This window comes from Passer domesticus, chromosome 2 (genome assembly GCF_036417665.1).
Source record: "Passer domesticus isolate bPasDom1 chromosome 2, bPasDom1.hap1, whole genome shotgun sequence".
Classification (NCBI taxonomy): Eukaryota; Metazoa; Chordata; class Aves; order Passeriformes; family Passeridae; genus Passer; species Passer domesticus.
Window position 1 is genome coordinate 6,157,437 of NC_087475.1, and position 27,508 is coordinate 6,184,944.

The 27,508-nt window shown below is 44.1% G+C and overlaps 2 protein-coding genes and 1 long non-coding RNA gene across 6 annotated transcripts in view; 1 reads left to right on the top strand and 2 right to left on the bottom strand.

Moving 5' to 3' along the window:
* LOC135292915 (uncharacterized) overlaps positions 1-5,355 on the bottom strand; it is a 30,316-nt gene extending 24,961 nt beyond the window's left edge. The window contains exon 1 of the long non-coding RNA XR_010355067.1: positions 1,253-5,355. This is a non-coding gene — a long non-coding RNA (uncharacterized LOC135292915). The remainder of the gene's footprint in view (positions 1-1,252) is intronic.
* Positions 5,356-8,273: 2,918 nt separating this feature from the next.
* Positions 8,274-14,800, bottom strand: LOC135290726 (WAS/WASL-interacting protein family member 3-like). Its single transcript, XM_064404653.1, has 3 exons — positions 14,760-14,800; positions 11,643-12,635; positions 8,274-11,118 (listed from the first exon to the last, which is right to left on the bottom strand). Exons 1-3 carry the CDS (start codon positions 14,798-14,800, stop codon positions 11,091-11,093), a joined length of 1,062 nt encoding a protein of 353 aa, XP_064260723.1. The 3' UTR covers positions 8,274-11,090.
* The window catches only part of AGPAT3 (1-acylglycerol-3-phosphate O-acyltransferase 3), an 85,068-nt gene continuing 69,127 nt past the window's right edge, over positions 11,568-27,508 (top strand). For 2 of the 4 annotated variants that reach the window (XM_064406992.1, XM_064406998.1), the window contains exon 1: positions 11,967-12,202. The gene's annotated coding sequence lies outside the window, so the exon portion shown is untranslated. Of the gene's footprint in view, positions 11,687-11,966; positions 12,203-27,508 lie in introns of those variants that run through there. The other 2 variants (XM_064407002.1, XM_064407000.1) reach the window with 2 other exon arrangements.

Here is a 27,508-nt window from a genome sequence, read left to right on the forward strand (position 1 = left end):
TGACATTTAAAAGCATAACTTAAGGAAAACTCCTCTCTTCTGTGTCATCTGATGGTGATGGCCAGAAACTCCTGACACAGGTACAGCACCTGATAGTCCAACATTGCTGCTGAGCCTTTGAAAACCCATTAAAAACCCAAACCCAAACCACTCTGCTGCCCCTCCTAATCAGAGAAAATGCCAAGGAGCAAGTTGGAGTAAAAACCAGCTAAAGGAAGGAAAAAAACCAAACTCTTCCCTGCAGACATCCATGGTTAGAGTGTCTGTATCTCCCCTTCCCAATAAACAAGGGCTGTTGGTATGGACTGGAGACAGGCCAAGGCTGTGGGGCACTGCTGGGGGACACAAACCAGCTGGCAGCAGCTAGAAATGAAGGGCAGGGTGGGTTCAGCACGCTGAAGATCCTTGAGTTGATGCCTTGTGAAGGCTGACCTAGAACAGAGGCTGGACAGAGCTGAAGAATAAAGCAGGGATTTATGAAAAGGCCTCAATGGATCCACCTTGGGCAGCACAACCCAAAATGGCCACAAAATGGACAACAGATCATGGGGTCTCACACTTTTATAAGTTTTGGTCCATTTGCAGATTGAGTTAATTGTCCAATTCCAGCTTTAGCCCCTGCAGTCCCATCCTGCTTGTTTTTCTCTCTGCAGCCCACGGGGTTTGTGCTCCTGGGCTGAGATTTGGATCATTTGTCCTTGGTGCCCAGCTGGAGCAGGAATTGTTTTGTCTCCCTGCTCTGTGCAGAGAGCTCACCATCCCCTGATATGAAGCCCAGACCCACATATTGAAATCTGAAAAATATAAAAGCTAAACCTGAGGCATCAGAGTGAATTTAGGATTGCCTTTCCATTTAACCAGTGAGGCTGCCCCACCAGGGAAACGTGGGAGGATTTACTTAGAAGCCACTCCAAAGGCACAGGAGGCATTTTTTCAGGAACAGACGCCTCACTGTGCCTTACAATAAAATAATTAACACCCACTAAAACCTAGAAAGATTGTTTACCTTCCTCTAACCAAGTTCAGAGGTAGGTAAATAAATATTGGGATGTTGTTGTGCATCAGTCACTGATTTAAAGACTGCTACCACAGCAGGACCCCGGAGTCCTGAGCAATTAAAACCAAGGAAAAATTACAGAAAGCAGAGTAGATTTATTTATAAAGTCTCGAAGGAGTAACAGAAAACATTCCCTTTGTTAAATATGTCTTAAATTTAAAGCAAGGCAAATAATCCATACTTGTAACAGCCTACCTTGGCATCTTTTTGCCTTCTTCTTTCTCCCTCTTGGCATAATTTGAGCTGATCTCATGCCTTCTAATGAGCTGGCTCCCAGTTGGAAATGGCAACTTTTATAGTTTTTCCCAAAACCCCATGTTCAGACTGTCTTATGAAGCACTCTAATCATCAGCACTTGTTCTGTAAGCTGCGTGGTGGATGGGATATATTGTAAGGAGGAAATATCTTGTTGATTGGAAAAAAAAAAAGAAAAATCAAGATATTAATTTCTGCTCTCTTCCTTTCTCATACTTCCAGTTATTCCTATGACTGGAAAACTGCTCTGTACACAGACAGCAAATGCATGCTGATCTATGACATAAAGATTTTATTTTTTTTTTCAAGTTCCAAACCAGAAGGATTTGCTTCTCCTTTATATTTTGTTGCCACTTAAATACATATTTTTTTCTCTCTTGAACAGTAACTGGGCAGCTGAGAGTCAGGCAAAATGTACCTGCATATTTTCAGCACTCTGTGTGTGTCTGTATCCTGTCTTTACATTTCAACAGCTTTTAAAAGCTATGCTGTGGGGAATATTCCCTCTTCATGTTCTGTATGAGGAAAAAAAAAAAACCCTTTCTCATAGTTTTTTATGGATTGGAAATTGTAGTACCCAAGAATTCTAATTTTGAATCCACAGTCACTTCAATAATCAGTTAAGTGGTTGGCTATTCACTGATTTATATACTCAATTTAAGTATTTTTTTTGGCCCTTCATACTTTTGCTATTTTCATTTGGAGAAGTTGGTTATTATTGCATTAAAGCCATTAAAACAGGTTGCTTTGCAATCATATATAATTTTACACTGTCAGACAGTTTTCTTGTAAACAAGACCTGTGTATGTACTTACTAAATTAATTACCTGCTCTAACATGCATTTATCCAAATGCTTAATTTTTGCATTCCTAATGTGCTGAGGGATATAATGACAGTAAAAATAAAGAAATTTATTTTGATATGAATTCATGCCAAGCACTTTTGAAAAAGAATGAAACTGAAAAATATGTGGGAAGTCAATATTTCACATCTGTGATTTATTTGCCTAGAACCTTCTCTGGTACCTGCCTGCATTTAAATTATTAGACAAACAAATGATTACTCACTCTCTTCCTCTAGCTCAAAAGCTTCAGAAAGTATTTTTCAGATATTCTGATTGTGCAAGTAATTGAACTTCTTCATATTTTTAGAATTTTCCAATACTTTATTCAGCTACTGGGTAAGAAAATCTTTCAACTACACTTATTCTAGAACTGAACATCCTGCTGATTTTATTTTCAGGTATTGACTTTTTTTACCTGTTTCATGTTTTGATGACATGGAATTCTGTTGAGATGACAATACAACTGCAGCAAAGCCAGAGCACACTGCTTCTTTCACTATTAAAAGGTCACACAGCCAAGTGAGACAAGTTGGGAAATATTAGCTCTTGGTATCACTGAACCAGCAGATTCTAGACATGCTTTTTGGAAACATCTATGTTTTTAGGCTTGTTTTAGATATAACCACCTTCTCTTTGTAGCAGTCTATCAGTTAGTAATTAATGTATTTATGGCAACCTCCTCCCATCAGTGACAAATGCACTTGGTGCAAAAATGCTTGAGCTTCACACAGTTACAGTCAGAAGATAAAGTTGCAATACAAGTACCAATATTCATTGCTTAAATGCACCACAAACAAATGGAATATTTCTTGATGAATGCCCATAATGTACGCTGCAAGACACTAGTATGATACATGATGCATAATTCCAGCAATATTGTTGTTTTCCTTCTCCTCCAAACCTGAACTGAAAATAAACAGTGCACACACTATACAGCTGTCTCTCATTTCCAAGCACCCATTCCAGGCTCACTGGTGACTGCTGTGGGGCAAAAGGTGTCTGGAGTTAATCCCTGTCCCTCTTCTGGCTCTCCCTGCACCCACATTTGGCACAGGCAAGAGTCCTGCAGTGCCCAGAGGCACCAGCACTGCATGTGGGAATGCCAAAATTCCTAGTGGGAGCTGCCCTGATATCCAAACCTGCAAGAAGTCTGTCAGTAGCAGGGCTCCCGAGGCTCTGCTGACTGCAGAAACACCAACAAGCTGTGTCTCATCCCAAAAGCCACTCATAAGGATACTTATATTATTGTTGTTGTTATTATTGTTGTTGTTATTATTGTTGTTGTCAGTCTTGCCCAAGACTGTATTTCAGAAAGAAAAAGAAGGAAGCAGGAGCAGTTTCCCAATATTCCAATACTGAATTGAATTCCTTGCTGAATCCAAGGCTTCTGTGCCTTTAGTGAGGCTTGATTTGGTCCCTCGTCCTGGAGGATGTGTGAAGCAGCACGTCTGGGTGTGTGTGTGTCTCCTGTGCTGATTTCAGAAGCTCAGTTTCCTCTCAGTGGTTTCTGGTGACGTTCCATGTGACAGTGATCTTTGCCATGCAGCTTCTCCTAGAATCTTCTCCACTCTCAAGTGATAATTTGAGGAATTCTGGATTGTAAACAAGGCCACACAACAAAGGTCTCTGTTCTCAGACCGTGTGTCTTGCAGGAGAGGAATTTCCTTTGCTTCTTGCAGTGCCTTTATCAGTATCTCCTGGCAGATATCAAAAAGCCATGTGAAATCTACCACTTCCCTTCTGGAGTGCTAATACACTTCTGGAAGGTCTGCACATATCCACTCATGCTTTTGATTTGATTCAGTTTGTACTGCACAGCAATTTCCTGGGATGGTTTCAGCTGGCCTCCTGTTCTCTTCTGCCTGTCCTTTTCCTCACAGTGATTCACAGGGTGTTACTAGAGAAGTCAGCTCTTTGCCATGATGCTCTGCTCAAAATCTATTGCCTCTGTGTTGCTTTTTGTTTGCTTGGTTTGAGCTCTGAAATGTCAGCTATGTTTTTACCAACAGATTTATCCATAGCAAACATTTTCCAAACAAGTTATCTGAAAGTAATTTTTTTTCTGTCTTAACAAGGGTGTTTGGTAGTTCATCAAATTCATTCTCGCATTTACAATGGGAAGTGTTTATTCCATGAATCCTTTAAATACTGACTTATATATATATGACTTTACAGAGGCATTAATCTCATTGTCAAGTCAGTCACAGTTCTTGCACTTGGATTAATGGATATCCTATTTCTAATCAGAAACTGTTTGCATTAAGGGGCATGTTCTAATCTAGACTCCAGACTAACAGTCCCACTCTTAGTTTGCTATCATGACCTCTTCATTCTCAGTGTATACATGGGAGAAAGTACAATCTTAACAGCCCCAATCTGTCATAGGAAACTTGGGATGCACCAATGGTTCATTTCCTTTCCAGCAGATTCCATTACTGGGGCATTTGGTCACTGTGCATTACACTTACAGCACTTGAATAATCCCTGGTTCTTTCAAATATGGTTGCTTTGGGGATTTTGGTTTGGGTTTTTTTCATTTGAGAGGAGAGAGGCTGCTTCATGTGATGATGTACTTGGATGTGCCTCAGAGACTCCATATCAGTAATTTATGCTTTTCTCTTCTGACACAAATACATCCAAACATTTCTTCCCAGCTGCAGATGTGCTGAAGCACTGGTGATGACACCAAATCTGCCATTCCCAGCTCTGGCAAAGTCCAGGTTGTAACATGATGGTGGAACTGGCATTTCTCCAAACTTGCATTTTGTGAATGTAGATTTTGAAGCAGCAATGCATCAGCCATGGGATTTCTAAGGCTGTATGAATTACAAATGCCTTCCATGCTCTTGCAGGGAGGGATGTCCACTGGCTCCTTTCTCTTCTCCTCTTACCCTCAGAAATGTGACAATGATGCTGAAATCTGCAATAAAATATGTAGAATAATGCACCATTCTGCAAAACAGAGCACGAGTAACAGATGTACAGACCAAACAGACAGCGTGACATTCAATTTTCATTTCATTGTGTGGGGATTACTCATGCATAGAGATTAACACACAGAGAAAACCATACAAATAAGCCTGACTAAGAGAAATGTTGCCACAACCTGGTTTTATGGACACTTAATGTAATAACTAGCTCCCACCTGAGCTTGGGGGTTTATCTGTACCTGTACCTACAATTGATGGCAGAAATAGGGGCTGGTTTTACTCTTGGGTGTTTTGTCACAATGCCAGTCTGACTCCAGAAACATCATCAAACCACACCTGGGAAAACAAGGAGTCAGGCCCATAAATCAGGGATTGTAAACAATGATGGCAGATAATATTGGACAATCATCTCTGGCCTCATTCATTCATTAATAAATCAACAGAGATTTATGGTGCAGACTGCAGCACCACTAAATCTTTGCCCTTTTAAAACCATGTTTATTGAGTTTTAGGCTGGCAAAGCCATCGATTACTCCAGAAAAGCATTTTGAAGTAAATCAAAACCATGATGGGAAAGTACATCCCCTTCCATGTAACAGCAGCTTACTGAGCTGCAAATGCTTCCAAAACCTGGAAAAAAGCAACTTCTTCCTCACAGAGGTAAGCAATCAAGTTTTCATCTATATTAGGGATCTGGCACGATGCAGTCTTTTATCTTTTTGTGGTTTACATGTTTATACATAACAGGGCAGCCTGCCAGCAGCTCTGGCCAAAAGAGAAGAGCTTAGCTCTGAGTGAGGAGGCTTTTATTGGAGCAGTGCATGAAATAGGTGTGCTGGTTTGTCAGCACTCAGATGAAAATCTGGGGGCACTGCCTGCAGTGCTGACCAGCACCATCAACACAGCAAAACCCACAGTGTGGGAGTGCCCCCAGAGAGCCAGGTACTGTGGCTGGCAGAGAACCTCTCCTGATGCATTCCCAAGGCTGGGGGACCTAATTTGCACTCACATTTTGGCCCAGGTCCACCATTCTGGCAATGCAAAGGGAAATCAATTGACTAAGCTTCCAGAATGACTTCAGAGACTCAAACAGCGTCAAATCAATTTCCTGTGTCTGTGGCAAACACCAGGAAATTCGGAATTAGGAACCCCCAGTGAACTCCACTCTGTTTCCTTGACCCCACATGTGTTTTGTGGGGTTTTCATTACCCCTGTCCTGCTTCTCTGTATGGATGTTTTCTACAGATGAATTCTCTTTTATTCTGTGATCTGGGGAGTGTGCACAGCTCAGAAGGTGGGTGATGGGACAGGGCACTAAAACTCAGAACCAAACCTACACGCATGCAAGCCAGAAAACCAGCTCATTAAAGGAAACCAAGTAGATTCACTCAAAGCTGAACCCAAGGCTTTCTGTTGGTAAATGAAAACCTTCATGGGTGCATTTCAAGACTCCTTAATCTTATCTGAGGTGGTTCTGTAGCTCCTGGACCAGATAAATGAGCACTGGGCTAAGTGATCTCCAGGGTCCCTCCCAGACCCAGGCTCCTGCAGCCACAGAACACAGCATGTGCTGGATTCATTTCCCTCTCAGCATCTAAAGCACAGATGTTTGCACTCCCTGGGCTGCCTGTGTTATCAGTGGGAAACAGGCCTGGCTGGGACAGCGAGCCCTGCTCAGGCTCCTGAGGCTGAAAATAAACTGCTGAGAGAGGGGGTGAATAAATACTGCTAAGAGGGGTTAAACCAAAATAGTGTTTTTCCAGAATTTCCTCAGATTGAATTGTGTATAGGATTGTGATTCTGCTTCCTTTGTACAGAAAAGCGCCCACTAACATTAACAAGTGCTTTTTTTTTCCTTTAAAAGATGTACAAAACACAGCCCCTAGACTACAGGCAAAAATATACAATTTCGGTATAAATCAAGAGTGCTTGGTTCAGCTCCAAGTGCTGTGTGAGAAGAACAGAACTAAAATTCACCTCAGGGCATCCAAAGACAACAAATGAAATTTTGAGAGAAAGTGTGGGGATTGTAGTTACAGCAAAATGTTTATTGTTTGTATAGTGTTTGTATTGTGCAAGGTTTTGTTCTTCCCTGAGCAGCATGACCTATTTCCCAGCATCATGTGATTTTTGTATTGGAAGACTCTTCTGTAAAGAAGTAGAATTAATTTTCCAGTGGAAAAGAGAAAATACTGACTTTCTTTACTTCTGCCCAGTGAAGCAGTTTAATATGACATTACTTTTTATTTACCTTTTTAGACTTCATCACCCTTTTAAAAGATACAGACAAGTAAAGCATATGCACATACTTATCTGTTGCTGACACGATATATTTTCATTAAGATTTCATTCAAAGAAATTTACAAGGCACCAGGAAAATCCAAATTAAACTACACTAGGATTTAATATGATTTCAAGTCCATTTCCAACCACAACAGCAGCTAAGCACTTAGACCTCTAAAGTGCACAAAAGGAATTTAAGCTGCCTTCCTCACCTCCCACCTCACAGAGGGGCCTCAGTTTCCTGCTTAAATTCTGCTTAGTTGCCTGAAGTTTTTCAAACATGGAGACGAAAATCTAGGGATGTCACCTCTGGCTAAAATCATCTGGCATTCCTAAAACAGGAATTCCTGTGTTCCAGTCTCATAAGCAACTCTATCAGACTTTCTGAGTTCATCCCTAATTGAGCTAACACTAAATCTGAGAGGAGAAAGAGAGAAAAAAATCACCAAGCATATATATAACAGAGACATCTGGAAGGGAACTGTTTATACAAACTCAACAGCTTTTGAAAAGCTGGGCCCTTGAAGTGTACACAGGCACTCCAAATCAGCAGTCCCTTCTGAAATGCCCTCTATATATGTATTTTTAGCTTGCAGCTTCTTTATTTTGAATCATTTCTTCTACCATACTGGAAGCCTTTGTAATTGTGGTGAGAGAACTTTTTTTTAGTGCTTGTGCAACTCAAAAATCACCCAATGAAAGCTGACCACATTTTCTCAAAGGGGAAAAAAAAAGTTTTATGCATTAAGAAATTTCAGCTCTAACAGCAATTAGTTTTCAGGTAACTGGCAGAAAGCTGTGCTCATGTTAACAATCAACAGATTTCTGTTAATTTGTCATTAACAGCAGCACAACCCTGCCAGGAGCACAGCAAAACAGGGAATTTTGCAGCAATGAGTAGAAGGCAATGCTGAACATTTGGCAAACTAAGCAGATATTCAGTTATGTCAGATTTAAAGCACCAACCACTTTGGGAGATGAATTCTGAATACTCCATCTTTTGTATCACATTCACATTAATGCTTTGTGTCAGCATGTGTTTTTTCTTGAGACCTCAAATTAATTAGAGCTTAAATTTGGGACAGGATGTGCCAACACTAGGAAATGAGCGTTGTTGCTGTTGTGCTTCACACATGTGACCAAAGCTGTGCATCTGTGCTTGCTGGAGCACCCCTGGATTTTTAAGAATAGATGAGCCCCAGTCCAGTGTCAGCTCTGAGTCTCCTTGACCCTTCAGCAGCTCGTGCAGGACCTGCTGTACCAATATTCAAGTGGCTGCCTGGATTCTGCTCACTCCAGAAGGGAACTGGGGCTGCTCTGCTCTTGACTGGAAACAACGAGGAGCTGCCTTTGCACCAGGGTGTTGAACATGCTTTAGACACAGCTCAGGACTGAAAACTAATATGAAAATCTTCTCCAGAGATTTCTAACCAATGGTTTGAGAAGCCAGAATGAGACCTGGGGAGGAAGGTGCTCCAGCAGGTGAAATGGGCACTAGAGAATCTCTTCAGGTGGAAAGAAAATTTGCTTCTGATTATATTCACACTTTCAGAAAAGTGACAGGTGAAGATCAGAGCAGGAGACTTTCCCTCCAGGAGACCCTGCAGACTTGTTGGGGTTCTCTGAAATAGCTGCTTCACTCATGCTCTTAAGTAGATTTTAACTGCTTTGATGTGTTAAGGGGATTTTACTCAATTGAAAAGGTCAGTAATGCTTTATTTGAAATCTTGCTTCATACACAAAGCAAACTCTTCTGTGGAAGAGTTTATTTTAATCCTGGGGATGATAATGGATAAATACCAGGACAGCTGCTCTTAGTTTCACCCCAGAGATAAAGGCCAGAACTTCAGAGAGCTCTCTTAAGTGCTGAGAAAGAGAAGATGTCATTTGCCAGGCGATGTCAGAACACAGCAGAGCAGGAATATGGCAACTCATTTCTTGGCAAACTTTGTAAGTTTGTGTAAGTAATCCTACCTTTGGGGATTTTTAAAAAGCTCTTTCTGTGTTCACCATTTTTATTGCTAAACTTTAAAAGTACTTCCTTTTTTTTTTTTTTTTTTATCTGTCTCATGCTAAAATATCCCACGAATGCACCATCCTTTCAGGTTTTAGTTTTGATAATTTGATTTTTATGTGCACAACACTCTCACTGGACACAATCAGCACTGCAAGGTAGGACTGCCAGTATCTAATAATATAGGGGATTTATACTGTGCTGTAGTTAAAATTTGGGTAGACCAGAAACAGGTCAGGCAAGCTTAATTGTCCTGTTGGTGATACAATCTGAGTGTTTTTCTGACTGAAGAATTACATCATGCTTAATTTCTGCAGTCAAACTGCCATAGGCTACGTCTGTGAGATCATTTCTCACTTCTATGAGATCATTTCTCACTTCTATGAGATCATTTCTCTGAATGAGCTATTTCTTATCTGGAAAGGGATTTGTGAGGTACACTAAAATTCACACAGAGAAAAAAAATTGAAGTGCTACTCTATGAGCATCCTTCTCCAAGCACAAAAGTTGCAGGAGAAAAATGAGTTGCAAATACCTGTGTGGAAAACAAAGAGAAAGAGGAGGCTCAGCACTTCAGAAGAATTGCCTTTGTCCTGTCTCCATTGCATGGGAGGACTGACATACACCTGTGATGTTCTCCAGGAAGCCAGGGAGGCTGCTGGAATTTGTGGCAGCCTCCTGTAGAGCCACATCAGCACAGGAGATCAGCCAGAGGGTTTGTGGTTGGCCAAGGCAGCGTGGGCTGAGCAGCGTTACACGAGGCTGAGCAGAACTGCCAGCAGGAGCTGAGCTGGAGGACAGAGAGGGAAGGAAAAGCAACACACCCACCTGACCCAAGGGCAGAAATCTCTGCCTCCTGCTACACTGGAAACCAGTTGAGAGCACTGGGATGGCAGTAAAGGCACAGCAATAAAGGGATTTATTGGCACTTCAAGTTAACACAGAACATAAATATTTAGATATTCCTTGTGCGTACTTTTCTAAAGTAGGTCGAGTTATGATGTTCTGGATGTCATATATCACAGGCAAAAGAGGGAGAACATTTGGAACCTAAACCACAGTTAAATCCACTTTGGTTTTTTTTTTTTTTTGTTTTTTTTTTTTTTTTTTTTAATATAGGTCTGCCATAGCTGCTGAGGGTAACATCTGCTTTATTGTAAAGATTCAGAGAACACTGTGACTCTCTCTTTCCATGTTACTGCCTAATGTTAATCTCCTCAAAATCTGTATTCTGGAACTACCTTTTAGATGTAATGAACACATGTGATCTTGAAGAAAAAGCTTTAAGAGCTGCACGCACTCACCATCTTGGAGAGAGTACCTAATTATTTAGAGGCATCAGTAAGGTGTTTGAAGGATAACACTAGGAAATGGTATTGTAAAATGTTCAGATTCTCTTCTCTTCTCTTCTCTTCTCTTCTCTTCTCTTCTCTTCTCTTCTCTTCTCTTCTCTTCTCTTCTCTTCTCTTCTCTTCTCTTCTCTTCTCTTCTCTTCTCTTCTCTTCTCTTCTCATGCTGCATCCAAGAAAGCAGAGGAAGATCTCCCTATCTCAACTCACTATTCCCCATAAAAACCTCTTCATGCTGAATTTCTCTGGCCAGGACAGACCTTACACGCAATGCCGTCACACCCTGAGCAGAACGAGTATGAGTCCAAACAAAACCATCATCTCTTAAAACTCACTCTGCAAAACCAACGAACTTGTTCAGCCTTTGATGTGCTCCGACCTGCTCCTTTATGTTTATGTGTAGGAACAAAAAGACAGCGTCAGTCTGCTGGTGTCACATTTGCACCAATCAAACAGCCCAGGTGAGATCCTGCTCCTTTCCCGGGGCGCTTCCACCACGCCCGGTGCTCGGCAGGGCAGGGATTCACAGCGCGTGGAGCAGCCGAGCCCCATCCCTCCATCGCTTCCCTCCATCCCGGCCGGGGACTGTGCCATTTATTATCACCGCTGCGCGCCCGTTCCCTGCCCTACCGAGCCTTTCCCCCGTGCATCCCCCACGGCTCCATCTCCGCCTTTCCCCGAGCGCATCCCCCGCTCCCGGGGGCTTCTCCCACCGCAGCCGGGCACCGCCCGCTCCCTCCCAGCCCCGCGGGGCGGCTGCGGCGGGGCCGGGCCCTCGGGCACCTCCCTCCCTGCCCGCATCCCTCCCTCCCTCCCTCCCTGCCCGCATCCCTCCCTCCCTCCCTCCCTGCCCGCATCCCTCCCTCCCTCCGTGCGTGCCGCGGGATGCGCTGCCGGCCGCGCACGGACCGCGCTCCGCGGGGGCAGCGGCGGGAGCCACAGCCATGTCTCCGGTGAGCCCTCTCCCGTCCCCAGGGCTGGGTGCTGTCCCCCCGGCCGCCACGGGCGCAGCGGATTGCGGGGCGCTGGGCGCGGAGGGGGCGGCTCCGCCGCATCGCGGAGCTCCGGCCGGGCGCTGCGGGGCGGAGCCGCGCCGGGCGGGAGGAGCGGCCGCTGCCGCCCCCGCTATCTGACCCGACCTTCCCCCTCTCCTCCTCCTCCTCCTCCTCCTCCGCCCCCCGGCTCTCCTGCCCCCAGCGGCCCGGGAGGAACTGAACCATCGCCGCACAGGAAGTAGCGGCTGCGGGGAGCGGCGGCAGCGACAGCCGGGGCTGCCGCACTCGATGAGCGGCGCTCCCGCAGCCGCCCGCCGCGCTCGCCCCTTGCCCGCCTGCCCAGGGCAGCGGCGCCCAGCCAGCCCGCCGCCGCCGGGGGCTGGAGGCTGAAGCGGGCATAGGCAGCTCCGGCTCTCCCCGAGGAGGAGGAGGAGGCGGAGGAGGAGGAGGAGGAGGCGGCGGCGGGGACTGCAGGTTGGTGCCGCTCCGCCGGCGAGGCGCGGGTACCGGGATGCGGCGGGAGGCGGCCGGGGCAGCATCCCCGCCCGGCGCTGCCGCACGCAGCGGGGGCTCGGCCGGGAGCCCCTGGGAAAGGCCCCGGTGCCCGCCCCCGCTGCGGCGGCTCGGGAGGAGCCGCGGCGGGCCCGGCCCGGCCCGGCTCGGTCCGGCGGGGGCAGCGCTTTGTGCGCCGGCGGGCGGTACCCGGGGCGGGGAAGGGCACAATGGTCCCGGCTGGAACGCGTCCTGCCCGTGCCGGGTGAGATGGATGCCGTCCCGGGAGGCGCAGGCTGGCCGCTCGCTGCCGGGAGCAGGGCGGCTGGGATCCCCGCCGGGTGGGATGGATGGATGGATGGACGGATGGATGGACGGATGGATGGGAGGGATGGGGGAAAAGTGGGGGAGCGGTCTAGAACAAAAAGAAAGAAGGAAAGCCCGTTTTGGAGGAGCCGGGCTGTGCCTGGGTGCACGGCTTGCCAGTGCAAAATGGAGAAGAGCAAACCCTATTGATCTGAGAGAGGCAACCAAATGGGATGCTGTTGTGCCTGGATTCTGTTCAGAGGATGCTGATGGATATAATAAGGTGTTAGCCTAACGTGTAGGCATCTAAATAAATAAACACACTGATTGTCCCCTTAGAGCTTTTAATACCCTATATTCTGATAGAAATTTTTTGTGTTGAGGTGGTAACCTGTTTGGTGCCACACTTGTATGTTCTTCCCCTCCAATATTTTTTCCTCTTTTAGCCTTCATGTTTCCTCATTGATTAGGCAGAGAGCCTGTGTGGTGTGAGAAAGGAAAGTGTCAGAGTTTCCAAGAATCTTGCTGCTCATTCTTCAAAGCAGCATAATATAATCTCATTAGCTGATCATGTTATCTTACTCATTAATTTCAAGGCCAAAATAAACTTCATGGCCTTTCTGCCTCTCCTGCCATGAGGGAAGCAGGCTGGAGTCCAAGATGGCATGTTTGCTGTCAGGGAATTGCTGATGTGCCAAGCGTGTTTGGGAGCAGAGTGGTAAAGCTCTCCTCTTGGCTTGGCACTGTTTCTCTTGTGATGACGCTCTTCACTTGAGACTGTGCTTGAACCTCAGGTCACTTAGGTGCAGTTCAACGTAATCTCAGATATATGTGTTTGTTTTTTTTGTTTTTTTTTTCAAGTTTGATTCTACAAGCAGTAGAACTTGTACAGTTTCCATTAATTTTCTGGCAAGACTGCATCTGTGTAGGAGATGATGAGGTTAAGTGGAGTTGTAGTTGAGCTTTGGGCTGTTACAGGACTCCTTGTGCTGCAAACAGTTCTGACCCTTGGGTTTTAAACACAAATATTCTAATATTTCCTGTAACTTTCACAGGAGCCTTGGCTTTTGGTTCCCTTCTGTGTACTCCAGTCTTCTTTCCCTTTCACATCTATTGTTAGTGAGCCTTCATGGCTAACATTATGCTCGTTACTTTCAGTATGGTTTTCAGCCTTTTCTAAGCGCAGTTTTATATACTCTTAAGAAAGTCTCATTATCTCTTCCTTGCCTGATTCCCACCTTCACCTCTCCACCCTTATACACACAGTTAATTGGAGAAAGCAGGACAGAGAACAGTTGGTCTCCAAATATAGCTGGAATTCAACAAGCACAGGAAAAACACCTGACCAGATTGTCCCCGCTGAGCATGATAAAAATGGCAGGACCACTTATCAAAACTTTGAGGTGCAGTTTAACAATGCATTGCAGATTGCTCCGCTGAGAGTGCTCAAGTTGTGCCTGACAAGGGCTGAAATCAGAATGGGCTTTAGTTGAGGTAATGTTAGAAAAAAATAATGTTATTTCTTCTTCCTCTTGTGGTTTCTTTTATCTGTGAAGAGGTGCGTTAACAACCCGGACAAAATTCCACTTACAGGGAACTCTGCTAGCACAAAGTATATGTTCTTTTCCCAGCCAGAGCTGGAGCTTTCTGCTCTGTGTTAATCTTCTTACAAAATGAAATTATTGCATAGTCTTGTGCTGGCTTCATTTTTTCCCCTTTCTGCCTCTGTTAGCAGAAAGATGCATTGTTTTCAAATCCTAAATGGTGTTTTGTTTACTTACAAAACTATTACCGAATAATTGGATTTGAGGCTTACATTTTATGGGGAACCAGTGTGAATAAAGTATTGCTGTTAACTGTAATGAGTTCACCTGTTCTAAATTTATGATAGCCATAAATTTTGGGACTCTGCTTCTACACTGCAAATTAAAAAAAAAAAAAAAGGTTGCATTCAGTCTTGCTGCTTTGGCTTATGAGAACATAATTCTTATTAAGAATGGCCAGGGTACTGAAGAAGAAACTTAATTATCATCTGCAGTGGTTAAAAATGTCCTGTTCTTTCTCTGGGTTTTTTAGTGTCCATACTTGGTTAGTGCATGTGTAGCCTGGTTATAATCAATTCCTGAACAGAGACCAGGTGTCTGGGCAATTGGTACCCGAGTGCTGGGAGGTAAAGAGCAAAAGAAATGACAAAGCCCAAAGAGAACCTAGGACTTGATTGTTTCTCTATTACCTTGTGGTGCAGGCATCAGTAATAAGTACTTTCCATTCCATGTTAGGGCCAGGGAGCTTTTGCTTGTGGGTAGTTCTTAGCAAGTAATATTTTTTTTTTTTTTTACCAGAACAAAAAGGAAGGGAATAGAGATATATTTAAAGGCGTTATCCAAATTTCTTCTCTACCCCTGATATTAACCAAGATAAAATAAGAAAAAGGAGCACTAATCCCCAGGCCTGTGCTGCATGCTTGATGAAGGTACTCTTAAATGTGTTGCATGAAAATCAGTTTGCCATCTGATGCAGGATCCTGGTAGCATTCCAGGCGTGAGTCAGCACCTAAGTTAGGGACTGATTATCACTAGGACACAGGCACCTGTGGGCAAAATCAAGATATCTAGGAAGTGTTTAATTTGCTGTGTAGCAGACTTGGTTTATTAATTGCAGAGGTCCAAATTTCAAATGGTTAAAAAGGAAGTGAACACTTGCTTATGTATTTTTTTTTGATGCCTCCAAAGTCAGCATATATTTATGATTTTATCTGTAACATTTCCTTGTTACAGATGTGATCTATCTGTAGCATTTCCTTGTTACAGATGTGATTTATCTGTAACATTTCCTTGTTACATTTCCTGTGAGTCTGGACGTATTTAGGTGTATACAACACACGACAGTGATGAGAAGATGAACACTTAGACGTGTGACACACAAGTCATAGGAAAGATGAAATAAATATTTGTCTTTTTTGTAAAGACCAATCTACAAGTGCTGCCTTTGGACCCAGTCCTTTGCAGCAGCTCTGCCTGGTGCTGTGCATGTATTTGCAGCTGTCTAACCAGCATAACTGTGCTGGGTGGCACATTTGTCTTGGGCAGCAGGAGACGTGGGTTTTGTTCTTGTCCAAATGAGTATTCAGTGTTACAAGAGAAAACTGAGAGCCTATGGGCCTTTTTTTGGCAGGTAAACCCAAGTAAAACCCCAGAAGTTTTAGGAGTTCAGTGCATTGACTGAGGAATTGCTGCGTGGCAATTATGATGAAGCTTTCCTGGCCTTTTCCCTGGAAGGGATTGAAATAATTCACAGCTCAGGGTGCCTGGGGATACTTTGCACTGGGCTGATGGGCAGAGGAGACAATCAGAGCGACCTTTCTGTTTTGTGACGGGGTCAGTGTTGTCCTGTACCTTGAACTTTCCAAAGTTGTTGATCTTTATGAGACAAACCTGGGGAAAGCAGGAATTGGTAGTACATCTTCTTGCTGTTGGTAAAACAGCCCCGTTGTTCCTGTTGCTTTTTTGCCTCTTTATTTTTATTTTTTTTCCGTTCCCCCCAGCCCTTGTGGCTATTCTGAGGCATGCAGCTTTAGGGAGAGCAAGCATGTAATTTTGTGCTGGTTCCTCCCCTGGGAACTGGGGAACTTGGGACCTAGGCTCTGTGATGCTTGCTACTGCAGTGCTGCATTTTTTGTGCACCCATAGGTGTCAGTTCCTCTGTAGAGAGCCCGCATGAAATAAAGAGACCAAGCTTTCTGTTCCCTCTTGGATGGGGAATGAAAGCTGGTGTGCTGACTGGTCTCAATACTGTCATTTATCTTGCAGTATAACGTGGTGTTTACTTTCCAAACAAAAGATGTGGTTTTTGTCCCAAAGAGTTGAAAGATCATTTGAAGCTTGGTGTAGTGGAAATCCGTAGTTTTCTCTGCCAAAATTGGCCCTGGGTTGCAACCTTGTTGCCTAATTGTGTGATAACTGCTGGAGTTTCAGAGTGCTCAGAAAAAAATAAATAAATAAAAGAAAATGCTTATCCTTGAAGTAGATGTTGATTTCCCTGTATTTTATGAGAAAGAAAAGGCGTATAGATTCTTTATACATTTGGACTGAAATGGTAAAAGTTTTCCATACCAATGAGGTGGATCCCAGTGTATTGCAGAACAGTGTGTTTAGAATCCAACAGCTCCTGTGTATTCAGGGGGAAAAAAACCAAACCTATTTAAACTGCTACAATGTTTTATATCAATGCTGAGAGCTACTTAATGGTCAGGCGTAAGCAGTGTGACATTGGACTCTGTAGCAGCTCTTCTCCATGCAGGCTTTCTCATTTTCTGTAAATGAAATGAGATTTCGGTGACATTTTTAGTTCCTTTTCTTCTCCTCTTGTTGTTCGTGTGTGTTAGCATTGCTTAGGTAATTATAGTGTGCTTGCTAGAAGCCCTGACAGCCTAAACTGAGTTCTTTGTAGAAAACACGGTGTTTCCCTTAATTAAGAGAGACTAGAAACAGCACCTGAATCTATTAATTAAATAGTCAAAGTTGATCTCTATTTAGGATATATTAACAAGCAAAACAAAATGCATTTCTGATTAAAATGCAGAGTAAATGAGCTACTGTGAGGTGGGTTTTTTTTGGTGAAGAAAAATAATCTATTGGTGCTGCAACTGTCACACATGCACAGTCATGCAAAATTCATGTGAGATAGTTCCCAAGTCTGTGGCACTGAGAACAATAGCCACTGTTCCTTCTTCAAAGCTCTTCAGAGATGTTAAATAATCCTTGTGACAACCCTATGAAGTGAGTATTGTAGTAATTTTGTATGGATGGCAAAACAATTAATCGGCATTGTCTCCAGCTGTGCTGAGAAAGTGGAATTTGCAGCGTGCCCGGGGCTTTGCCCTGCTGCTGGAACTCCTGCTCATGGGAGCCCAGGGTGGGTGAGCCTGTCCTGCTGCCTCTTCTGTCTGTATCTGTGCTGATGGAAACAATCTGCAGGTGCTGTGGTCATCAGCATGAGGATGGGTAGGTCAGGGTGGTGTGCATGTCCTGATAAAGGATGGATTTAGCTCGTTCTAAATTATTCTGACCCTGTCACTGGCATCACTTCTTGGAGGAGAGGTGTGTGGAGCTCTTGGCTGTGCTGTGATCTGGAATGTCCACCTGAATGTGAAAGTTGTGATGTGGAGGCAGTCTGAGCAACCCAGGTTCCCTCATTTGTGGCATTAGATTCTGGCCAGACACTTCCCACTGGAGCCTTGCCAGCCTGGGCTTGCTTAGTGTGACTTGAGGGTGGTCTCCTGATTTCCTTTGATCCAAGGAGCGTGCAGATCCCACTGTTCCCTCTGCTGCACGAGCACCAGCTGTATCTGCCAGCTGGAGGAGGTCTGGATAAGCAGGACATCAGCTCTGTTTGGGTCAGAGCAGTGTCACAGCTTTCCTGTGCAGCCTGGCTGTGGCTGCTCAGATGCTTGTGTCTCCTCTTCTCCTCCACCAGCTCTGCCTGCTGCCCCTCCAGGAGTTATAAATGCCACAGCAGATGGCTTGGGGAGGCAGTGTCTGTAATTACTGCTGCAAGATTCCCCGAAGCTTGACTCTGCACAAAGAACGCTTTTTTTCCCCCCTGGAGATTCAAAGTTGTCGGTACTTCAAATGCAGATTTGGTCTTTTCAGAGGAACACGATGGAGGAAATGTGTGATTTATGTGCTGGTTCAAAAGAAGCCTGTCTTTCCTCTTGACATAATTCATATCATGCTTTAGTGTTAGCAGTTTTCAGTCTTCTCTTGCTAGGTCAGCTCTCATGTTCCTGGTGGTGATAGGGGCTACACTGCTTATGGACCCAAGTTTTGATACCAGCTGACATGATGCTAAATAATACAACCATAATCAGTTTATTTGGTAGGTGGGTAACCTTCCAGCAGGTTTCAGTGTGGATGTTGTTCTCCCATCTGAGGAACGTGCAACTCTGTGTTTGACACATTTTTAGTGTCTAATGCAAGAGCTCCTCTCCCAGCTGTGGTTGACTGACCCAAGGTTATGCTGCACAGTGTCTTCTTTTCTGTGGGCTGCTTGCTCCAAACACCTTTCTGAACTCTTGATCTCCTTACCAGTGTGTCTGAGCTCAGTTTTCTCCTCTTGCATCTCCCTGATGCTGACGGCCCTTGGGTTATTAACTATGTAGCTAGCCAGGTTTGAATTATAAGAGGGCTGAAGTGAAAGGGAAAGAAATGTTTTCATTTCCTGAGGTCAGCAAAGAGGCTGTGACCCAAATCAACCCCTGAGCAATGTTTTTTTTCCTTCTGGTGGTCACAGCAGAGGTGGTGCCTCTGGTTCCTCAGACAGCTTCCTGTGGTTACTCATAGCACAGAGAGTTGGAGCCCCTCTTTTCCTAGGGAGCACAGGAGTTTCCTCTCTATTTGAGTTTGGTTTTTTGGGTTTTTTTTTTGTTAACTTGCTTTGTTTGTAAAGTACATTTGGCTAAATGTAAAAGTAGCAATGGAACTTTGGACCAGATTGCAGATTTTCGGTGAAATATCATCACTGGGATCATAGGTGTGAGGTGGCTTTTGTGTTTTGAGGTTTTTATCTGGTCTTTTGCTTTCCTGGCCACCCCATGGCAAAGGGAGAGGGCCATGCCTTTTTGCATCTGGGCTCACAACTAACTCTTCTGAAACTTGTAAATGGTTTTCTCATTGAATTTGCCTGTGGTATTGCTCTTACTTGTGGAGAGGACAACAACTTGAAAACAGATCATATTTAGCTAGCAGTGTAGCAAGGATGTTGTTTATGTCATCTTTTAGGAATTGAGATGGCTTAATCTGAAATAGCATGTACTTTGACTAACTCATATTGCTTTTTTTTTTGTCTCAAGTTGAGTTGTTTCTGTCAGTGGAAGCTGAACTGGCTGGCCTAACACTCCAGCTGCATTTTTCCCCAGCGTCTTCTGTGTTGGTACAACACCTATTGCTGCCAAACACTGCTGACTCCTTTCAAGCTTTCCTGCCCAAATATTCATTAGAAAGCACTCAGTGAGCTCTCTGCATGATTTGCAAAGACTGAGTTTGCAGCCTAACAGCAGTGGTGCCTTGAACTGAGCTTAGAGGGCAGCAGCAGAAGTGCCTTGGCTGCAGATCCCTGGATGTTGGGCAGCAGCAGCAGGGTCACAGTGTGCTTGCCCTGGTCCCCTGCTCTTCCCTGCCCATCAGAGGCTGTCTGGTGCCAGGATGTGTCATGAGGAGGGTGGACCTTGGCTCTGACCTGCTACAGACAGGCTTGTTTGCTGCCTGGGTCCTGCTCAGCCTCCAGAAAAGGCATTCAGCTTCACCTTTAAAAATTTGATAAAATGTCATTGCTTCAGCTTGTCTGCTGCAGCTGTAGCTGTGAATTGAGGACCATGATTTATGGTAAAGGTTTTTGGAGCATAGAGTCTCAGAATGAAGACCTGTCCATTAAAAATGTGTGTTTATGGTGTAAGATGTTTACTGCTCTCCTGGGTGCAGCTCTGTCTATACCAAAACCCTCTTGATGGTACCTCTGTTTTTTTAACTTTGAACCTTTTACCAACAACTTTCCAGTGAGGAGAAATTTCATTTTCGTCTGTGTACTATGGGTTTTTTCTGGTGTATTCCAATGCACTGCTGGAGTGGTGTGTTGGCTTTTCAGAGGCAATATCGTGCTGGAGAGCAAGAGCTGACCCAAGTGGTGGTGGTGAGTCCTGGGGCACTCACAACATCACCTCAGTTACACTTCACAGTAAAAACCAGGTAGACACTGTTGATCTTTGAAAAAACAGGGCTGCTGTATGCAACCCACTGTGAGCCTTACTTCATTCAGGTAATGAGCATTTACCTTTCTCTACAGCAAAAGCAAGTGGTATAATCCTTTCTTACCTTTGTTTTGTCTTGCACTGTTTGTATTTCATAATTTTTTTTAAAGTCCTGAACCTTAAACATTTTCTATTTCTGCAGTGATCTCAGTGTTTGTTGGTAGATCTGGTCTGGAGGTTGAACCTTTGCTTTTCCTTCAAGGCACTGAAGGGGGCAAAGGCTGTACTTTTACATCCTTCTACACTCTTCCAATTCTGCACCTGTCCTGATGGCTCCCAAAGGAAGCTATAAACTGCTGTGAGGGGTTATCTGTGGGTAACTTGGCTTGCTGGGCCTGAGAGAGGAGGAGGATGTGGTTTTCTACCAGGGAAGCCAGCAGAAGCTTTACTGCACTTGGCATGGCATATGAAACTAGCACGGGTTGCTCTTCACACCATTGCTGCTGTGAAGGAAGGCACATCCTTTGAGAACATGATTGGGTTGATAATGGCAATGAAAACTTCTTTCTCAGTGAAAGAACATCCAAAATAATGTGGTTTCACATCGTTTTAACAGGCATTTCCTCTGTTGATTTATTTTAATAAAATCTTGCCTAGATGGCTTTTTTTAATTGAATGTTTAAGCAAGCTGAAAGCAGGCATTTTGCTGTCTCTCTTTAATTTGTGCTGATACATGGTTTAGCATAATTATTTTTTAATGCCCTTTTTTAAAGTGTAGTGCCCTCATCCTCCTGACCCTCTTCATTCAAGGAGTGGATTTAATTTGGAGAGAAATGTCTGTTGTATCACTGCCCTGTGGCAGGGAGGTATGTGGGAGGGATGGGCTTGGTTAAAAAAAAAAATTGCTGGCTTTTAAAGCGATGGGTTCAGGCCAAAAAGCATTAAGAATGGCTGAGGCATGCTGTGGTGTTTGTAAGCTGCCTTTCTGAACCTCATGAATTTAGTTCTAAATGTGAACCTTGCAGCATTGCACACATGCCTTGGTTTTACTGGGTGACCTAAAATAACCAACTTTGTTTTTCTCCTTTCTCCCCTACCCTCCCCATTCCTCTCACAGGCCTGTCCTTTCTTGTTGGCCAGCATTAATTCTCCTGGATCCCTAAAGAGGAGACAGAGCCATGTTCCTTCCTCTCTTTTGAGGTTTCTGCCTGATTCAGTGTGTGGAGTGGTGGAGTTCTCATGGGTAGGAGGATTTTGTCACTGAGCAGATAAAACTGGCTCCCTCCTGATTAATTTGCTCCTTGCTCTTCCCCAGTGCAGTAGGAATACCAACACTGGAATAAAATGGTTGGCACCATCATTTATAGTGGCATTGCCATTTAGTCTGGAATGTAGGAGTCTGCTGGTACTCTTGAACCCTCTCTTAGAATAAAATTAATCACAACAGCCTCAGTTTTTGGTGATACCATTGCCTACATTCATTTGTGCCTCTGTATTTACTCTGGAGGCTTTTCATCAGTGCTGTTCATTAACACAGCAAGGTTGGCAAAACTTCTAAAGGGGAAAAAAGCTCTAGGCTGTCTTGTATTCCTACCAGATATCTGTTTTGATAGTAACCAAAAATGCAGTGCTTCCAATTAGCAGTTTTCATGTGTGTCAAGATGTCCAAGAACCCCAAACCCTTCCTTTCTCTGTGACTCCAAAAGGAAAAATGAAAGCACCCCATATGAGGGTGCACAGACACACACACACTTGCAAAATGGTTCTCCTTGGCATGAGCTGGACTGTGGCATGCAGCTGAAGGCACCTTTTCCTGTGGACCAAGCTGTGAGAAAAACTGAGTGGGAAAAAAAATTCAGAGATGTCTAGAAAACATGAATAAAGGGAAGGTTTAAAGTATCAAGATTGTTATTCGTAGAGAACACCTGAAAGCCTGCTGCAGGAGCAGAAGGAAGTGAACTGTAGAGAGCACAAGTTAGGGATTTAAGATGCAGAATGGAGAGCTGCAAAACTTTGGAAGAAGCTTTCTGTTGCCAAGCAGGAGTTGTAAAATTGATGTTGCCGGAAGGAACTCAAAAAGAAAAGATCTTGGCAGATGCTGGAGAAGAGTTGGGGTTTGGTGTTTGGCAGGGCATTCCAAAGAATGTGAGCTCTGGCCTTCCCTGCTCATCCCTTGTGTTGCTGTGCAAAAAAATAAAAAGCTAGGAGGGGGTGGGGGAAGAAATTAGTAGTCATGATGAAGAGAAGTAAAAGGTGATGGAGAAGCTTTGCTGTCAAAGGTTGGGGACAGCTGGGTTAGGTGACTTATGGAAATCTCCTTTAGCTGCACAGTCTGAAATTTTATATTGGGAGAGACTTGTGTTCCAGCCCTGCTCCACTCCTGGAGCCTCACGTGCTGTGAATTCCAGCACTGACTGTCAGATCAAATGACCCTGGAAGGATAACTGGTATTTTTGCTTTGCTGTCAAGTGCTCCTTTCAGATAGGGGCTGCTTGTTACCTTCCTCTCTGAGAACGTGAAGCAATTCACTGGCAATCCGTGTGTGTTCCATGGAGAACCTGGAGCAAAGCCTTGAAGGTGGTGACCTTAGAGATCAGCCTCAAAACAGGTGCACCAGAACCACCATGGTGCCTTCAGCTTGCTGTTTTTTTCAGCCTTTGGGCTCTCAGTGAGTTTCTGTGGCACAATGAATTCCTGATGGCCAGCCAAAGGAGAGTTGTAACTACCAGGAATGCATGGAGCTCACTAAACAAAAGCTGAAAGGCCGGGTAAGTGCCCACAGAATTTAAATGCAGGTGCTGGTTCTCTCTACAGCACAGTCCTGCTTGCCTTTTTGGTATTGCAGCCACTGCACGAAGCTGGTGGGTGCTGAAGGAGTTTTGCAGAACCATAAGCACTGAATTAAAATCTGAGTCAAGTTCCTGGCTCCCTGCACCTGCGAACGCTTCGCTAGCAAGCAGCTGAGATGAAGTACCAGAAAATTTATGGACTGTGATGGTCTGTCACTCTGTGTGAGCTGAAAAGAAATACCATCCATCTTCCTGAATTGATTCCTTTGGTGCGTGGTGAGCCTAAAATTATTTGGCAGGACATGTGGTCTCTGTGTGTTGGTAAAACACGGGCGGTCTGGGATGCTCCATGCAAGGAAGTGCAAGTGGAGCATCTTGTTCTTGGAGCTTCTTCCCAGCCATGACCAGCATGTCACCTTGGCAGTGCTGAGCTCTCATCAGCTGTGTATCAATAAAGCATCAAAAATGTGTGTATTTCTAGTGTAAATGAGGCACAGCTTGGCTCCTGACCACAAGGAGATTCAGTCTTCTGCTGCTGGCTATGGGGCCCACATAGGGCAGGCAGGACTAAGAGAAACTGAACTTCCATTGAATAACTCAGTAGCTCTTGGGGGAATCTGTAATTTGCAGGTTTTCAAAATACCAGATGCTCTGAGAGGGGCGCCCTGCTGTGTTCCTGCCTTAATTAACAACATTCAGATGGGGTTCTGTCCACTGGAAGCATTTTGGATGTTATTGAGAGGTAAATGGACCCTCCACCTTGGAAGACTCTGTTTTGCAGATGATGTAGTGTTTGGAGTTCACAAATCTGGTGGAATTACATGTATGAGAGAGGGTGTGAGCAGCAGAAAGCCAGTTACCTGCACTCCACAGTACATATTTGCTGTGGATAGCCAGTGAGTCCTCATTAGCTGTGTGCTTCTAAACCTGCAAACAGTTGTTACACAAATTAAAATCCCCACTACACTGATACAGGTCCTCTCTGCAGGGGTGTCTGGCTGACAGCAGTGGTGTTTAACAAGTTCCAGCAGCATCAAGAAAATACAACCTGATTACAAACTTCTTTTTTTTTCCCCTGCACTGAGCCTTTTTGCTTGGAATTTTAACTTGTATGTCTTCTAGAGAGGGGTGGATCTTCTCAGACAGGTGAAATTGTGCATCTCCAACTTATCTTGGTATAATTTTCTCTTGTTCACATCCTACTCCTTCTCTTCCTTGTTTCATCCCACCTATTGTGGGTTTTGTCAGGGCCCTTTTTTAGGCATTTAGAATCAGTTGCCAGATCACAGTAACAAGCAGGTAAGTTTAATGCTGCACAGCATGACAGATGCAGTAATTGTACTGGCAACATTTCATCTTCGTGGGCTTCATTTTTATGCTTCCAGTATACTCAGATCAGGTTTTCTTCAGGTTTCTTTCCTGTTCATGCACCCCTGACCATTTTTTGGCACAAGTTGTGTGTGGGGGAAAGATAAGGAGCATGAAGGGGGTGGAAAATGGCCTTTATTTCTGTTTTTTCTCGGATTTAACATTCATGTTGCCCTGGGGTGGGGGCTGCTGTTCTCTGCCAAGTTCATCTGTAGGCAGCCTGAATGTAGCAGGTCCACTTTTGGGCAGCCACTGCTGTTTTTTCAGCTGTGAACTAAGCCAGCGGGTCTAGGGATGGTCTGGCTTGGAGGAGAGGAATGTGCCAGGGAGATGCTGTGGGGCCTGTGCAGCATCATCTGTCCAACCTGTTGCTTTCTGGGACTGCTGTTGCCTGTCTTATTCTGAATTCCCGTGGCACATCTCTGCTGGCCTTGCTTCCTTGGGATCTGTCACATCCTGAATGTGCTGTTTGTCAAATTCTTTATTTTCTCCACTAGGAACTCATGAAGTTGTTTCTGCTGCTTCTTCCCCCGTGTCCCACCAGGGCTTGGTGCTGCTTTGTCAGAGGCCAAGAGGCTCAGCCTGCTCCATGGAGGGCTCCTACAGCCATTTAAGAGCTCCTGCCCATTTTTTAAGATCCGTTATCTCTTCCTTTTTTTGAGAGTCCTAGTTTTCTGCCTCGGGTCTGGACGCAGTCCTAATTTATGTGGAAATCCTATCTTGAAACTTGTTCAGTTGTTAACTTATCACAGACAGCTTTGCAGTTCTTGTGATGGAAGTGAGAGTTTCTGCATGTGGAAGGGGCTGTGCTAACCACTAAAGATTTTGGTTATGTTGGCCAGTTCTCGACTGCTGCTTTTTTAGTTCTTTAATGAGAGATTATTTTGGGAGGAGGAATGTAATCGGGACAAAAATCAAATTTCAGTCAGGGCTGATTCTTTTTGTATGGGCGTGTTTTGGTTGCTGGGCATTGCTCACAACAGAAGTCAGAAGAAATTGGAGTGTTCAAACTAATTTTTACGTGGTCCTTCCCACTGGCAGTGATTTGCTTTCCTGACAAGGTTTCATTTCAGACTTCGGAACATTAATTTCTGTTTTGTATTAAATGTACTTTTGACTAAGACAAATGTGTTGGGGAAAGTAATGAAGCCCAAAGGGGAACAAAACCATTTCCTCTTGGCATAGTGTTTTTCTGTAGATCAGAAATGGACATATTTTGTTTTGACCTGTTTCATTGCTAACATATGCTTGAGATTTAAAGTTCTTGCCACTGAGCAGAGTAAACTTATAAAGCATTCAAGTAAATTAAGGCAGAGTATTTGGAGTCTACAAGATGTCAGCTTTGTTCACCATATCATGGTGGTTTCCATTAGCAATCATTGTGGCCTTGGAGAGCAGGATGGCTCTGTGAGGTTAGAAAACACTTTCCAAAAGCATGAAGTGTGCATATCAGGTAGTTAATATCTATAATGTCTGATATTTAAAATCTGGTGGGGATTTGAGTTCATAATGTATGCTTGTTCATATTGGAGCTTGATTGATTTTCTTTTTTTTGAAGAGAGAGAGAAACTGCCACGATCTCTCTCAAAGTAATAGAGGGACATAGTGTTATAAATCTCTTGATGTGTTGTGAAAGCCTAGACCTTTCCTGTTGTTGCCTTCTATTTTCCTCCTGTGCATCTCAGGTTTTTATTATGTGCTCCTTCTCTTGTGCTCACTATTCTCAGAAGTTTATTCAGACAGACTGATACCAGGCAAAATATAAAAAATATTCACACTGAGACAGCAGCTTTTTTCCTGCACACTGAAATCATGTGCCCATCCACCAAATGAACTGTCTGGAAGGCAACAGGATGGAGGGACCAGGCTGGTTTAAACTGTTATCTCTGCTTTAATTAAATGTTGTAGAGACTTGTGGCACAGCTTGTCTGGCTGAGCATCTCCCTTTAGGTAGTTTGTGGTATTTCTCCTGGCCTGGAGCCACCACTCTCAAAGGGCACTGGTTTCCCAATGGTCCAGTGTGGCATCTGCCAGTCCTGTGTGGATGTGTGTTGGAAACATCTAAAAACATCTCTTGGTGCTATGTTTAGAAACCCAGATCTCTTCCATAAACGTTGGTTAGAAGTTCAAGGAGTGACTTTTCTCTGCCCTTTAACCTAGAAGCATTATCCTCAAACCTCAGCCATCTTTTCATCTCCCTGCCTCCCTGTGTGTGTTCAAAGCCAAATGCTTTAAGTTCCAATATGCAAATACACCCACAGGTCAGTGCATTAATTCAGTTTGAGATTATTTGACTGTCCTGAAGATGTGATTTCATGGCTATAGGACTTGAAATCCACTCTGAAATGAAGGTCTCTGAGTAATCTGTAATAAAGGGACATGGCAAAAATGCAGGTGCATAGGAGTACTCTGCCTTGAAAGATAGATACTTATGGAACTGCAAGTGCTGTAAGCCTTGGTATTGTCATTATTGTTGTGATCAAGTTTTTTATTATGCATTAAACAGTTTATAGGCAGCTGAGCAATGCCTATAAAGTGTCTGCTTGCTGTCTCCCCTGTTTCTAGCCCCCAGTGTTATTCCCATTTCAGTGAAATAAAATTCCTCTGCTATGATCAAGGCAGAAGGAATAAGGTAGTGATTGGTATGGTGAGATTCCCCCCACCCCCCCTACTTTCCCATTGTCTTTTAACACACTGCTTCCAAATTAAACACTGTGTGATAGCTTTGTGATAGCTGTGATAGTCTGAAGAAACAAAATAAAACAATTCCAGGGATTAGCAGCTTTGGAAAAATATTTGTCCTGTGAAGAGAGAAGTCATTCCCTAGCAAAAATGACTTGCACCTTTGTGCTTTCCAATCCTCTGTTATCCAGAGGATAACACTGATAAATGTTTAAGTCCTTTTGATTTCAGGATTCCTGAATGAAGTGACTTTTTATTTTTAATTTTATTACCATTCCTAAAGAGTGACTTGGACTTACAGAGGGGGCTGTTGTTGCAAACTGCCTTAGAGCAAAAAATATGACAACCATCCTGAGCTGTGGAAAGAAAGATGAGCGTAGATAGCAGGAGAAACTGGGT

Bases quoted from the DNA above. Each gene is read 5' to 3' on its own strand.
- LOC135290726 (XM_064404653.1), bottom strand. From the start codon at position 14,800: ATGGAATGGAAAGTACTTATTACTGATGCCTGCACCACAAG. The intron at 12,636-14,759 runs GTAATAGAGAAA...TTTTTGTTCTAG, and splicing joins ACTGATGCCTGCACCACAAG to ACCGCTCCCCCACTTTTCCC. The intron at 11,119-11,642 runs GTCCGTGCGCGG...ATAAACATAAAG, and splicing joins CGCTGCCCCCGCGGAGCGCG to GAGCAGGTCGGAGCACATCA.